Source organism: Physeter macrocephalus, chromosome 20 (genome assembly GCF_002837175.3).
Source record: "Physeter macrocephalus isolate SW-GA chromosome 20, ASM283717v5, whole genome shotgun sequence".
In the NCBI taxonomy this organism is placed as follows: Eukaryota; Metazoa; Chordata; class Mammalia; order Artiodactyla; family Physeteridae; genus Physeter; species Physeter macrocephalus.
The window spans coordinates 10,460,506-10,476,431 of NC_041233.1; the positions used below are offsets into that span (position 1 = coordinate 10,460,506).

General features: G+C 41.0%; 1 protein-coding gene across 2 annotated transcripts in view; it reads left to right on the plus strand.

Moving 5' to 3' along the window:
* The first annotated feature begins 867 nt into the window (after positions 1-867).
* The window catches only part of BMS1 (BMS1 ribosome biogenesis factor), a 44,680-nt gene continuing 29,621 nt past the window's right edge, over positions 868-15,926 (plus strand). The window contains exons 1-11 of one of the 2 annotated variants that reach the window (XM_024115719.3): positions 868-947; positions 2,812-3,021; positions 3,751-3,941; positions 4,909-4,988; positions 8,504-8,692; positions 9,329-9,471; positions 10,133-10,254; positions 10,569-10,762; positions 11,819-11,958; positions 13,949-14,712; positions 14,926-15,027. In XM_024115719.3, coding sequence (XP_023971487.1) covers positions 2,846-3,021; positions 3,751-3,941; positions 4,909-4,988; positions 8,504-8,692; positions 9,329-9,471; positions 10,133-10,254; positions 10,569-10,762; positions 11,819-11,958; positions 13,949-14,712; positions 14,926-15,027 — 2,101 coding nt within the window. In that variant the 5' untranslated portion in view covers positions 868-947; positions 2,812-2,845. Of the gene's footprint in view, positions 948-1,055; positions 1,170-2,811; positions 3,022-3,750; positions 3,942-4,908; positions 4,989-8,503; positions 8,693-9,328; positions 9,472-10,132; positions 10,255-10,568; positions 10,763-11,818; positions 11,959-13,948; positions 14,713-14,925; positions 15,028-15,926 lie in introns of those variants that run through there. The other variant, XM_024115720.3, reaches the window with a different exon arrangement.

The window sequence follows — 15,926 nt, forward strand, 5'->3', positions numbered from 1 at the left end:
AATGTGTAGTATAGGCAGAGTGAATACCTGTGGGATGCTGAGGGACAGAACAGGTCCGCTGTGACAAGGCATGAAGCATAGATGAGCCTACTTTTGTGAGGTAGAAGAACTGAGCCTCGGGTGCTTTGGTGGGATCATACTGAAAAGCCTCCAAGACAAGAGGGAGATTCAAACTCTGAAAATGTACCTAGCTTTGTAGGCACTAGGGCATTCCAGCTCACCCGAGAGGTGGGAATGGGCAGAGCCCTGGGAAGGCAAAGTTGTGCTTCAAGAAAACGTCAAGAAGTGCATCTCCCAGGGAAAGCTCTTTTTCCTGCAACAGAGAAAGGGCAAAGCATTTCGTGCTGGGTCAGAGTCTGTTGGTCCCAGCAAAAGAGGGTCCTAGCACTAAAGACGTCCGAGAAATCTCCAGCTCTGTCATCTTTAAGGATGAGCAAGTGGACCAACCATTGCGACTCCCAGCCGAGTGCTATTCCATTGGGCCAGTCGGAGGACGCAGTGCCTGGGGCTTTAGGAGTGGGCCGGCGCAGTGACTCCGGGGTGACCAGCATAAATGTGTTATTTCTGGCTTTTGTCCCGAACCAGGGAGCGGGCACCATGCCGCACCGTCACCACGGCCTCCGGATGAACTCGGGCGTCCGCTACACCCGGGGCTCGGAGACCAAGGGTATCACCAGCGCAGTGCGGCCGCTGGGATGCAAAGCGGCACCCGCCGGCGCGGCAGCGGGGCGGGGCTCCAGGTGGAGAGCACCGCGCAGACTTTGCCTGCGTCCGTCCTCAGCCAATCACGAGCCTTCCATCGGCTTTCCCTTGAAAGTCGTCCCTCCGCAGTTCTCTTTCTTTGGCCTCCTTGTTTCCCGCCGGCGTGTAGAGTCCTCGGGTACGTTGCATTTCCGTTTCCGGCGCTGTCCATGCGGGCCTGAGGAGGAGTAGCAGTTGTGATCCCGGTAACGGTCGCGGGCTGGGGGAGGCGGCGGCGGTGGGGTCTTCGGGGCTGGGGCTCCGGGAGGGTCGCGAGTCGCGCGCGTGGTAAGGTCATCGCTCGGTTCTCCCAGATTGCTCCCGAGCAGCGCCTCGTGGCCCGGACAGACATATTTGGTACCTGCCGGAGAAGTGCTGAATGAATTCACGCAGAGAGCCGGGACCGGGAGGGGAGGTGACAGGGAGAGGTGAGAGGTCGTTTCCTATCGGGGTAATCCTAGCAGGTGACTTAAACCGGAGCCAGATCCGTGGACTCCAGATTGTGCTTTTCCCACCCCTATACGCCGAAAAAAGGAGGAAGGCATCAGTACAAGTTCGGAACCCAAATATAATGGAGAAGAAAAATAATGTCTCTGGAATTCTACAGCTGTTCAGTGAAAGCGTTCCTAGAAACCAGCTCTCCTGACTCCTGGCTAGGGTTTTTTGACATTATGCTGGTATATGTGGACTTTCTGTTTCCTCTGGTGTGTGTCCGTGGGAAACCTCTGGCTGATCTCCAGCGGTTGTGCAGACTTCTGATGCGGCCCTTGTAGCATGGTATAGAAGACATGGGTTTGTATTTCTTCCACTAGTTCAGATCGCAGCTGTAGCCGTCTCCATGCACAATGCCTAGTGCATTATAGGCCGATGCAAATATATATCGAACTGAAATGAATTCAGTACCTTGAATGAAGTGACCCCCCCACCCCCCCTTTTTTTTTTAAGCAAGCGCAGATGCGACCCAATTTCCTAAAGAACTGTCTAATCCAGTGGTTTCCAGCTTATGGGCCATAAATTCCTGGGCCTCTCAGAAATCATTGTAAGGGTTTCTACAAATCCATGTGGTGTCCAGGCATCATCCAGAGTCAGTCAGATCTCACGCACGGAGATACTGCTGTTTTTTAAAGGCATATAGATGAGTATTAGAACTTGAAAATTTTACATATTCAACAGTTTTAAAAGTAATACTGCTATTATGTTGGAGCGTTGTTAAAATGATTTAGTTTTTCAGAATAAAATATCTTAAAAATAGTGTAAGTTTGGAGGCCATTTCATTAGTCCAGTTGATATTTAGGGCTGAGTTAGTATGGTAACCACTAGTCACATATGGCTATTTAAATTTAGAGTTGAATTAATTAAAATTAAATAAAATTTAAAATTCAGTTTCTCAGTTTCACTGGGTACATTTTAATTTCTCAGTAGCTACATGTGACTGGTGGCTACGGTGCTGAAAAATGTAGACTTTTCATCATTGCAGAAATGGACAGTGCTGATGTAGACATTTAAGGCAAATAAAAAGTAACTTAAGCAGAGGTAACTAATTTATAGCATAATAGAGATAAGTGAAATTGGGGATAATTAATTTATTTATTTATCTTTGGCTGTGTTGGGTCTTCGTCGCAGCGCCTGGGTTTTCTCTAGTTGCGGTGAGCGAGGGCTGCTCTTCGTTGCAGTGCACGGGCTTCTTGTTGCGGTGGCTTCTCTTGTTGCGGAGCAGGGCTCTAGGCATGCCGGCTTCAGTAGTTGCGGCACAAGGGCTCAGTAGTTGTGGCTCGCGAGCTCTAGAGCTCAGGCTCAGTAGTTGTGGCGCACGGGCTTAGCTGCTCTGCGGCGCGTGGGATCTTCCCAGATCAGGGCTCGAGCCCGTGTCCCCTGCCTGGGCGGGCGGATTCTTAGCCACTGTGCCACCAGGGAAGGCCTCAAAGTCGGGATAGTATTAAGCAGTTTCCACGCCTGTTGGGTAAACAAATATATATCTCTTCGTAAAGACGTAAATGAAATTTACTGTTTTTCTCTGGGTGTTTTCTGGATTGTAAAATGCTTCCCCTGCCCCCACCCCACTCACTGTAGGTTAGAGTTAGTTGTGGATTGGTGAAAAGCTACTATGGAGACTAAGGACCCGAAGAAACATAGAAAGAAAAACAGTGGGCCCAAAGCTGAAAAGAAGAAGAAACGTCATCTGCAGGCTCTCCAACTTGGAGATGAGGAAGATGCCCGGAAGCGAAACCCCAAAGCATTTGCAGTCCAGTCTGCTGTGCGGATGGCGAGATCCTTTCACAGGTATGTTTAGCTGGAGTCTAGTGGTTCTTCCAATTATTCTTTTTAAATAGTAGGAGCCTCTCCAGAGGTTTGGATTCATGAGTCTGTTCCAACTCTGAAGGACATGGAGATGCAAGTCATATTTCTTTTACTGAAATGTGAGAAGTCTTTGCTGTGGACGTCACTTTGCCTCCAGCATCTGCACACTGATTGGCTTCTTTTGTCCAAGAGAAAAAGAGTTTTTCTTTATAGAATTTGTTTTGTTTGTAAACTTTAAACAATGTCTATGGTAACAGGTGTGCTTGTGTTATTTTCTGGATATGTTTCATATATTTGGAGTATGTAGTATTAAACAGCTTTATTTAGTGGGTCCTTACTATATGTACTTTAAAGGCAGTGTACTTTAAACATTATTGAATTAACTTCTCTTAGTAGGAGAGCCAAATTTAACCCAATAGCCTCTGCTTTTATTTATTATGGTACACTGCCTCCATGTTTGCCTCTTGTTTTTTCTTTAAACTATTAAAGTCAGCTAATAAGGCAGTCAGATTTAAGGTGTGTATAGTTTTCAGCTCTGCTATTGTGTTGTATATATTTACTGAAGGGGTTATTTGGATTGGTGCCAGAAGTTAACAAGTTAATTGTATTCACATATTGTCTGTTCTGCTCTCTTTAAAGTTTGTGCTTCTAGGGATGATGGCTTTTATATTTTGAAAGTGAATTTACTTTTTTTTTCTTTTAAACAAATAGGACTCAGGATTTGAAGACAAAAAAGCATCACATTCCAGTGGTTGATCGAACTCCAGTAGAGCCCCCACCAATAGTGGTAGTGGTGATGGGGCCTCCAAAAGTTGGAAAGAGCACTTTGATCCAGTGCCTCATTCGGAACTTTACCAGGCAGAAGCTGACAGAGATCAGAGGCCCTGTAACAATCGTGTCAGGTAGGAGGTGCTGTTATCTGTGGGACATGCATGTCTTTGTTTAACATTTTCTTCACTGGTAAATGGTAAAGTAATACTGTCACTCCATGTTACTGCTCTTGTTTTATTAAGGTGGCTGTAGCTTCAGAAAAGGATAGATTCCCAGAGATAATAATGATGTAGATGTATACCTTATTGTAACTGCTGTATGGATTTGCCAGCTATGCTCCTCTGAAGGCTTGGCAGGCCTGGGCAGACTGGCTTGGTCATGGTGAGCACCTTCATTTAACAGATAGTGAGTATCTGCTATGTACCAGGTGCACCTGTTTGCCCTCCTGAAGCCACGTTCTTGTGGAAGTGAGGGAGTTTTTCCTTACTTTTTCCTGTGAGAACTTGTCTGCTCTGGGAAATGGTGATGTTTCTAAAGTCTGAGGGAGGATGAAACAAATTCCCAGGTGGCAGTGGTAGAATCTGAAATCTCTTCTCATAGTAATAATATAGTTGGATTGAGGCTTTTCTTTTTCTTTAAGGCATTCCCATCATTTTGACTGATTTCTTTTAGCTTAATTTAGAAATAATGATTGCTCCATGAACATTCTGTTGCATTAGGTTTGAGGGTTTTTTTGCTGTATTGAGAACAGGGGAAGCTTTGATAGAGATAGAAGCTTTGGCCCACTGCTGAACATCAGGATCACAGCCATCATGAAGCCTACTTGTCTGCCCATTCCAGTTGGAATTTTACCTATTTGAGCACTTGATTCCTATGGGTAGGCTTTTGATATTATTTTAAAATTAGAGAACATAACAAGAAAACTAATTTACTTTTTTGAAATTTACTTTATTTGATCAGTTTTCTCCTATAAAAATAAACTTCTGGCATACTCTTGTGAATGTACAGGTGCTTTACTAGGTGCAATTAAAAATAATAATTAGAGTTAACAGATTTTTTTCCAAGACTTTTTAAAAGTATTCATCTTTTCACTTATAGGTAAAAAGCGCAGACTCACCATTATTGAATGTGGATGTGACATTAACATGATGATTGATCTGGCTAAAGTAGCAGATTTGGTAAGTCATTGGGGGCAGCATGGGTTTCTGATGGGGATTTACAGCAATGTGATAGGTTATTTATCCCATGTTGAAGGGAAGAAGGATTTAAGATTATTAAAAAAAATGATGAATATCATCAGGGATACAAAAGATATATTTGAATTGATGATGATAGTAATTGTTATAGTAAAAATAGAATGTGCATAATGAAATGTATTCTGAAATCTAAAAGTAGACCATAGGTCAGAGGAAAACTTTAATGAATGTAGCTAATAAAAGCTCATTAAGATATGCATACATACATACAAGTTTATAATAGTACCATTTCTTGGACCCTTACTAGGCACTGTGCTAACAGCTTTCTACAAATTTAGCTCATCTAATCCCCCAGTATGCCTTAGAGGTAAGTAGGTATTATCTCTAGTTTACGTATGATGAAATCGAGGCTCCCCGAAGTTAAGCAATTTTTCTGAGGATGAGAATTCTGCTCTTGATGGTGCCAGAAACTCTGTTCTTAATGATTATGATAAAATATGGATCTTTTTACCATATTGGGTAAAAAATCTCATGGATTACCCTTGAGAAGTTGTCAGAGTTTATAATAGAAAATCTATACTGTACTCAGCATCTGGAAATTGTGCAGCCTTGATTGCATTTATATAAATGTTAATGTTTGTTAATTACCTTTAAAACTAGCAAAAATAAGCCAAAAAGGAAAAAAAAATTAAACCGTATTGATTAGGAAGTGTGGGGTAACAGATACCTTGTTGGTTGTTTTTTTTTTTTTTTTTTAATTTAACACCTTCTGAAGGGCTATTTGGGACAAAGAGCTACAGATTTTACCCTTTGGCTCAGGAAGTCTCCTAAAACATAAAATAAAAAGTAATTTTTATTTTATTTTTTTTTTTTGCGGTACACGGGCCTCTCACTGCTGTGGCCTCTCCTGTTGCGGAGCACAGGCTCCGGACGCGCAGGCCCAGCGGCCATGGCTCACGGGCCCAGCCGCTCCGCGGCATGTGGGATCTTTCCCGGACCGGGGCATGAACCCGTGTTCCCTGCATTGGCAGGTGGACTCCCAACCACTTTCCCTGCATCGGCAGGTGGACTCCCAACCACTGCGCCACCAGGGAAGCCCCATAAAAAGTAATTTAATATAGATGTTACAGTTGTGCTATCTTAATATCAGAAAATAAGTACCATTCAAATTTTGAATATGTAATGCTGCCATTAATAAAAATAAGTGTGTTATTGCCAACACAAAATAGTATAAACTTATTAAATCTTGTGTACTTGAAATGATTGAAATAGTTCAGCATGTCATTAGTTTCTCTTTTATGTAACATATATTGTATACTAATCTTAAAAGCATACACATATTAAGAAAGATACCTTTCATATACATCTTTTTAAGATTTAAAAAGGAACACATGGGGCTTCCCTGGTGGCGCAGTGGTTGGGAGCCCGCCTGCCGATGCAGGGGACGCGGGTTCGTGCCCCGGTCCGGGAGGATCCCACATGCCGCAGAGCGGCTGGGCCCGTGGGCCATGGCCGCTGAGCCTGTGTGTCCGGAGCCTGTGCTCCGCGGTGAGAGAGGCCACAGCAGTGAGAGGCCTGCGTACCGCAAAAAAAAAAAAAAAAAAAAAAAAGGAACACATGCATTTGGTAAGATATTCAAACTGTGCTACAGGGTATGCACGATGCATGATTTTGCTTTCCTTGCTCTGACCCCTAGTCTCTCAGTCCCTCTCAGCAGTATTTTCCAGATACGTGTATAAATACACATACAACCCTTTTAAAGTGCATACTGTTTATCATACACAGTGTTCTGTGCTTTGCTTTTTTTCACTTAGTATGTCTTGGAGGTGTAAAATAAGCACTAAGTTCAACCTCATTCTTTTTAAGTATTCTGTTGTATGTACCATTATTTATTTAGCCTAGCTTAATGTTTTTTGGTTTTGTTTTATTTATTTTTGGCTGCATTGGGTCTTTGTTGCTGTGTGTGGGCTTTCTCTAGTTGCGGCGAGTGGGGGCTACTCTTGGTTGCGGTGCGACGGCCTCTCATTGCGGTGGCTTCTCCTGTTGCGGAGCATGGGCTGAGGCACGTGGGCTCTAGGCACGTGGGCTCTAGAGCGCAGGCTCAGTAGTTGTGGCGCACGGGCCCAGTTGCTCCATGGCATGTGGGGTCTTCCCGGACCAGGGCTCGAACCCATGTCCCCTGCGTTGGCAGGCAGATTCTTAACCACTGCACCACCAGGGAGGCCCAGCCTAGCTTAATGTTGATTGCTCTGTTCTGGGTCATAAAGCTTCCTAAGTCACAGCGAAGGCACACAGTACATGGATTCACGCATTTGTGTGTGTGTGCGTGCAGATGTATGAACATTGGAGGAGTAATAGAGGCTTTACTTATCTTTAGTTGACAAAGATTGTCAGCTCAGGGACTGTTTGCCACCCACCTGTTCTTCTGACTCTACAACCGATTGCTTGCTACTTGTCACGCCACGGTATCAAATGGGGTGTAGGAATGCTCCACAGCCAGCCCACACAGCTGTGCTTCCTCACAGTGCTCAGTGGTCCACCTTCATGTATTTTGTGGTTTAGGATTATGAATGTTCCCTAGTTTAATCAAAGATTAAGTTTCTGGTTTTTTTTTAAATTATTTTTAGTTAGCTACAGAAAGATGAGGACAGAGATGTCTTAAGTCTCTAGGAATCAACTATGAAATTGTTTTGCATGTTTGAAGAGTATAAATTTTAAAAGTTGGTCTTATGTACTTATATTTTCTTACAGATTACCATCCATGACTATCCTTTGACTCAGTTCAGAAGTGGTAGACTTTTTTAGTTTCTGAGCAATTGCATGTTACCAATTAACTTCTAAGGTAGAGCTTTCTTACTACATACTTCCCAGTGGAAAACTTTTTTTCCCCTGAGGAGATTGAAACAAAAATGTTTGGCTTTCTTCATGTTTTTGATGTTTTTCATTGATTACCACGTCCTCCCATTTTTTTGGATATCAGAGACCTGTTATTTGGTTTCCTTGTTAGAGATCTGTTATTTGGCTTAAGAACACCTTACAAAAATCTTTATTTCTTGAAGTGAGGACTTTTCAGGTAAGGGCCAAATTAGATTCGGCCCTTTCTGAGTTATTTCTCATATTCACATTCTTGAAATGTGGTTGAGACTGTGTCAAGGTTGCCTTTTAGAGCAAGTCAAAGGATAATGTTTTCTCTATCATGGTGATTCCCTAAATAATCATTTGATTTAGTCTAGAGCAGGAGTTGGTGAACTTTTTCTATAAAGGGCCAGATAGTAGATATTTTAGGCTTTGTAGGTCCCAGTTTCTATTGCAATCACTGAACTGCGGTTGTAGCACAAATGTAGGTGTAGACAATATGTAAACAAGTCAACATGGCTGCGTTCCAATAGAACTTTAGTTATAAAACAAGTGATGGGCCAGATTTGGCTCATGAGCCATAGTTTGGTGATGGTCTATTTTCGGTAGCCTCCTTGAGAAATTGTGTCTTCTGTTTTTAGGCTCTGATGCTTATAGATGCCAGCTTTGGGTTTGAAATGGAAACATTTGAGTTCCTAAACATCTGTCAAGTTCATGGCTTTCCTAAAATTATGGGCGTTCTCACTCATCTAGATTCCTTTAAGTATAATAAGCAACTGAAGAAGACAAAGAAGCGACTAAAACACAGGTTCTGGACAGAAGTCTACCCGGTAGGAAGAGAATTAATTATTGAATACTAACACTATAATCCTTTAAAAATAGAATGAGTGGGAGAGATTAACAAACATCTTTACAGGATCACCTCCTTAATTTCCTTACTATATCTGTTCATAGTCCCTAGAATATTTCCTTGAGATAGTCTTTATTCCGGACCTCTTGTTGTGTCTCATTTGTCTCTGCATCCCCCAGCACCAGGCAGTGTCTGGCTCTAAGTATTTTGGATTTGTGATTTAATAGAATTTGTCCAAAGTTTTTCCTTGTTACAGGACCAGGAACTATAGCGCACACATACTGCCACTCCTTCCTCTCCCCCATACTACTGTGTTGTGTCCCATCGGTCATAAAATTTTTTCTGTGCCCAGGAGCCTCACTGTTCCTTATGGATCCATACTCCAGATAGGCGCCACTGCTTGACTTGAAACTAAATATATTTGCAGTTCTGTCCATGCAAAGCCCTAAAAAGATGAGTCCTGAAAGAAGCCAGAGAAGTTCTGGAAGCATTGGCACAGTGGGTCACTAGAAGTCTCCCTTTCTTAGGATTGCTTCATATTTAAAGGCCTTTATTTTGGTGCAGTGTTGACAAGAATTTCATTGAAATTTAATTTTTTGTTTTTCTTAATATTTAGGGTGCCAAACTATTTTACCTTTCTGGAATGGTACACGGAGAATATCAAAACCAAGAAATTCACAATCTGGGCCGTTTTATTACAGTTATGAAGTTTAGGCCTCTTACATGGCAGACTTCTCACCCTTATATCCTGGCAGACAGGTAAAAAGTGAATGCAGACTTTTTCTTCCTGACCCATATGTTTCAAAGCTAAAAAGTTAGGAAAAGAACAATAACAGAGCTTATTTTGTCTTATTGAATAGTGGTGAGAGAAATATACTTGATGGAAAATATCTACTTTTTTGTATCATTACTTAAAGATGCTGTGGCTTCAGGAGTAAAGTATGATGTTTAGAAAAATGTGAGGATTCTGAAGCATTTAAGGCTACAGGATATGGGCCCCATCCTGCTTTTTTATCCTTAATTTTCAGTGATGCTGCCTTTGGACCGTGGTGCTCCAGTCACTCAGATGTGCCCTGTGCTTTCCTTCCTTTATACTTTTTTCATATATTTTGTCAGCCTGGAATACCCTTTCTCCACCTGCCAAAATCCAAGCCACACTAAAAAATCCAGGTCAAAGCTTAATCTTCCAGAAATGATTTTTCTGGATATGTTCTCTACTTTTCCTCAACTCCAGGGCCATGTTGTTTCCCATTTTTGGTGTCTTGCTTGTGGAATGTGTATCCTGTAGAGTCTGAGAGAGATGCAGTCATGTGTTTGCCCCTTTGCCCCTGGTAGATGGTGAACTCTGCTCCCTTATTTCTGAGAGGTACAGGAACTCTGACATTTATTTCTGCCATATAATTGGGTTTTATTTTTCTAGGATGGAAGATTTGACAAACCCAGAAGATATTCGAACAAATATCAAGTGTGACCGAAAGGTGTCTCTTTATGGTTATCTAAGAGGAGGACACTTGAAAAATAAAAGCCAAATTCACATACCAGGTATCCTTTTGTTGTAAAATATACTATATTTGTAAAACTCTTGGGATGACTTCATTTCTCAGGAAAACTGAAAAATGGCCAGACAAGATAGAGCCATCTTCCTGGAGGTTTTAAGAGTTAACTCAGCTCTGCATTGGCCACCCAAGGTGTTGAGTTGACCAAATTTCCTCTGCTCTGATGGTGTTGTTTAGCTAAAGAGATGCAGTGCTAGTGTCAAACTGTACCCTTGTTGTGGTTGAAGCCTTCCGACTGTGGGCCATTTCTGCCGCCAGTCACTTGTCAGCTGAAGCCATCTTCCTGTGTCTGTCTTCCAGGTGTAGGAGATTTTGTTGTGAGTGACGTCAGTTTCCTCCCAGACCCCTGCGCGCTTCCTGAACAACAAAAGAAGCGCTGTTTAAATGAGAAGGAGAAGTTGGTGTATGCACCTTTCTCTGGAGTTGGTGGTGTGCTGTATGACAAAGATGCGGTCTATGTCGACCTTGGGGGCAGCCATGGCTTCCAGGAATCGGTGAGAGGGAAGTCACGGGAAGTTATGTAGTCACCTTTTATTTACTGAAGCTTTTTATCTTTAGTCATATTTATGATAAAGGCCACAGTGCATATTGTAAATGTTCAAAATACTTAAATTGCACCAAGCAGAAAGCAAAAGTCACATCCTCCATACCTCCCTGCTGCCAAGACACACAGGGGATCCCATGTCCCCAATGTGAGCTTTGGAAGCAGTTTGGTGCCTGTACTTCCCATTTCTCATCATATAAAATTGATACGTTTTCTAGCTTTCTTTGGTCGTTCTCTTTTTTTTCTGTTTTTCTCTAAACATATACATATTTATTTAGATTTTTTATCTAAATTATTACATATTATTTGCAGATACCATATATATGGTATTTGTGTGTGTGTTAGAGAGAAATAGTATTTGTTATATGGGATCCAACTGTAAATGCTTTTGCAACTTTTGGGGGGCACCTAAGAATATGTGAATCTGTTTTTCCCCTGTTAGTATTCATAGAACTGCTTCAGTTTTTTCATAGCTGTGTAGTATTTCATCGTATAGATAAACTTTGTTTACTGAACCAATCCTTGGAGGGCTATGGGGCTCAGTCCCAGTTTCCCCTGGTTTGAGCAGTACTATAGTGAGCGCCTTCGCACATGCAGCTTTGCTCACTGGGAGGGGTCTTTTTATGCAGTAAATTCCTTGAAGTGCAATTTTTGTATCAAAGGTAACAGATTTTTAAAAAATAGACTCCAGATTTTTATTTCTTTGTTCTGAAATGGGATTTTTCTGTAAATGCTTTCTGTAGCATTGGCAACACAGTGTTTAAGTTATCAGACTGTATACTCCATGCAATTTGGAAAAGTTTAATGAGGACAGAGATCAATTTTAGGCCTTGTAAGAATTCTTCTTTTTTTCTTCCTCTTCTTTTTTTTTTTTTTTTTTGAGGCAGTAAGAAAGGTTCTCAGGAACTGTGTTTAAGGTAATTTTGAGAAACTGATTGAAACCAGTGTGTTTTTCTTCAGAATCCTTGTGCATTCCTCACTTTCCCTTTCTTGGTGGCCTTGACAGGAGGAGGTGAGGCCCACCCATGAACTGGTCCAGAGTCTCATTTCCACCCATTCCACTATTGATGCCAAGATGGCTTCAAGTAGAGTGACACTTTTTTCTGATTCCAAACCACTGGGGTCAGAGGATATAGATAATCAAGGGTAAGTGTGGTGTTTTTGTGTTCTTAAAAAAAAATTATATTACATAAGGTTATATCATACATCATTCTGCCATCATAAAACGTTTTGGTGGGATTCATTCCAGGTTGTTTGGTTTTGCTTTTTGCTTTGTATGTGCTTGTATTTCTGAGGGCTCTTTACTTATGTGACATTACATGGAAATATTTTCTTGAAATCATATGAAGGATTCAGTTTTTTAACAGACTCAGAATATTCCTTAAATTTCACAAAACCTTTTCCATAGGTTGCTTTTGTTTCTTAGGAGTCCTGAGGCCACTTGGCTTTATTTTAATGGCCAAAATAACAAGCAGAGTCAGGGAGCTTTTTCAGGTTACTGTCCAGAAGCCACATACCTTGTCTCTAAAATTTTTACTTAGATTGTGTTGTAATATCTCCTGTGGCTTAATTTCCACTAATATAGGGCTTATGTGAATTATTATCAGTCTGGGTTGGGAATTTGTATATTTATACATAGTGGGTATTTTGGTTTTATTGTAGTGATTTATGACTGCCAATAAAAATTAGTCTGAAAATGATTGAGATCATCTAATTTATCATTTATTATAAATATATACAAAAGCAGGAAAAATTTTTTGGAAAAAATCATCTGCTGCCCTCTAGCAGGTGGTATAGCATGGTAATTAAGTGCAGTGGACCTACTAGCTTGAGGAAATCAATTAATTTCCTAATATCTCACAGGAGTTGTGATGATTAAACACAATAGTGCACATAAACTACTTATCATGGTGCCTGACAGATAAGTATCACTAAAAGATCCCTGTTATTACGATCATTATTATTAGCTATTTTCATTTTTGAGCATTCCTGTAATTATCCTTGTGTACATGGATACGCTAACATAGTTACAGTTATAATACAGGTGAAATTTTTATATCTATATTGTGAACATTTCCTTTTTCTATATAGTTTCTTATATATAGTCATCATTTTGTTATTATTGATGTATTCAAACTTATCCATTCTCTTTTAGTACAATTTTTAGTATTTTTCTAATTGTTTTTTTTTACATTTTTATGTAATACTGCTATATTAAATAGCTTGATAGTTTTTTATTTCATCCCGTATTTTTGGCATCTTCACTTTATCAAGCATTGCATTGGTGATTTCAAAATGGGAATATTCTTAGTTATTCCTTCTCCATTCATTAGCTGGCATTCTTTAACAAAGAGCTTTCACCCCTTTATTTTAGTATCACTGTTGACTAATGGAGTTTTTAAAAAATATTTATTATTATCCCATTACTATCATTAGTCTTTGTGATGCTTATATTGTCCCTTCAGTGTCCTTTTTTTTTTTTTTGTGGTATGCGGGCCTCCCTCTGTTGTGGCCTCTCCCGTTGCGGAGCACAGGCTCCGGACGCGCAGGCTCAGCGGCCATGGCTCACGGGCCCAGCCGCTCCGCGGCATGTGGGATCCTCCCAGACCGGGGCGCGAACCCGGTTCCCCTGCATCGGCAGGCGGACGCGCAACCACTGCGCCACCAGGGAAGCCCCATCTTCTGTGTCCTTTTGGCATGTCCCTGTTAGTGCTTGAGCGCTTTTTGCTTTCTGACAGCAGTATGTTCCAGGCTTATTTTGGACTTTCCCTGCCTTGGACCTGCAGTCAGCCATTTCTCTAAGGATCATCTGTTTCAAGCTTGGAACTAGTGGGTCTTCTAAAAGATCTGTTAAGCACTCGCTTCCCTTTTGAGCAGTTTCTTTCTAAAATTAGACTTTTTTTATAAAGGTTATCTCTTTATTTTCTCTATAAGTTCTTTTGTAGAGTGGTATTATGGAAATATGCATGAGTTTGCTTATTAACTATTCCAGTATTTATCACATCATTCCTTTATATGCTATGTCATTTAAAACCATTCCTTGACATTATTTTCTATTTCTTTGCATATTTATTGACTTGCAGATTAGCTGGTTATTGTACAAATAGAATTATTTTGCATTTTCTCTTTAATATAGGCTGTGGATGCCAAAAGAGGAAAAGCAGGTAGATTTAAAAACTGGTCGAGTGCGTCGGAAAGCCATTTTTGGAGATGAAGAGGATGAGTCTGGAGATAGTGATGATGAAGATAATAAAGAAATGTCTGAAGGTGACAGGTTGGAAAATAGCTCTAGTGATGATGAAACAGAAGAGGGGGAAGATGCTGAAATGACTGGTAAACAGTATATGTCTGGTAAAGGTATCAAACGGCAAAAACTTGAGATGGAAGAAGACATTGAGGTGGATTTGCCAGCGTTTGCTGACAGTGATGATGACCTTGAGAGAAGCTCAGTAGAAGAAGCAACAGAGGAAGATGATGAAAGCATTGAAGAAGAGGATTCCACTGCAGAGGAAGAGAGGGATATTTTAGAATCTAAAGCTGTTAGAGAAGGTGGTAAGCCAGGACTGCTACAAACTAATGATCTGAGTGATAGTTTGAATCTGGAGAAGTCTTTGACAATGAAAAAAGCAACCCTCACCACTTCAGATTCAGGTCATTGCACAGCTGAAGAGGCATTTGCATCTGAAGATGAATCTGAAGAAAACTCCTCTCTCAGTACAGAGGAGGAGGATTCAGAAAATGAAGAGGTTATTAGGAAAAAGTTTCCAAAGCCTTCTCAAGTGGTCAGTAGTCAGAAACTGGTGTCAGAGAGCTTAATTGATGAGACCAGTGATATAGAAGACTTACTCAGAGAGGAAGAAGATTATAAGGAAGAAAATAACTATTCCACAGAAACTTCAGGTATGCTTAAATTTAATTTAACTGCCGTTGCAAACTTGGCACTGAAAATGTTCTACAAATAGAATGTCTACCATTTGGGGTCTGCTGTTTTGGAGACTTTGTTAACTGTTCAAGTATTACACGTCATTAAAGGATTTCAGGATGAATGAGTGATGAGCTTGAAGCAGAGGACAGACAAACAGACTTAACTGATGTCTGTGTTGGTCCTTTCAGGTGCCCTCAAGTGGAAGGAAGACCTTTCCAGGAAGGCAGCTGAGGCCTTTCTGAGGCAGCAACAAACAACTCCAAACCTTCGAAAGCTCATTTATGGGACAGGTAAAGGAGCTCTGGTTCAGATCTAGAAACATTTTAGTTTCTTAGACTATTTTCTGAAAAGGAGATGAAGAAATTGGTTAGAGGATTTGGGTGGTACTTTTGATATCCATAAGATATTCCTGGCTGTCATAGTTTATATTTGGCAGATGTTTTTAATCATCAGCTCATGGGGACCGTAAATCAGTCGTATGAAGTAGATTTATGGGTTTGCCATAAAACTTTTGATAAGAATAGTCTTCATTATGTCATTTTGTACCCCCTATAGAAAATCCTTCATGAATTTTTTTGTAGAATTTAGTACCAGAAAAATAATTCTGCCTGAAAAGGTGTTTTTTCCTCTCTGAGAATGAGTGCTCTGTATTACTCATTCTGTTTTTTCCTTTTGCCTTTCTCCTCTGATTTTATATTTTATTAAATTTGTCTATATGTTCTTTTTGGAAAGAGCTTGACTCAGTAATGCAAAAAATAAAGTGGTGAACCTGATATTGTGGTCCCTATTTACTGTATGGTTATAGCAAGGCCAAGGAGTATATGTGAGGTAGGAGCATGGAATCGGGGGTTGGTATTTACTGACTTCCATTCAGGTTTTTTCTAAGTACTCTTAATGATTAGAGACTCAGCACTCTTCAAGAGAAACTCTTTATGATAATTGAAAGCTCTGTCTTTAAATGTCTCCTCCCTGCCCCATCCCCCAGTATTCTCCCTCCTCAATGGACACTTTGCTGCTGCCTTGCAGGAGGGCAGATGTCCTCCAGACCTGCTCAGCAGTAGTTCCATGGCCTTTCTGTGTCTGTGGCTGATGCGCTCAGGGGCACACATCATACCTACTGCAAACAGAGACCCTCAGTCCCTAGTCCTCTAGTGGGTGGATTTATTCTCACTTTTCTATCATGGTCGTC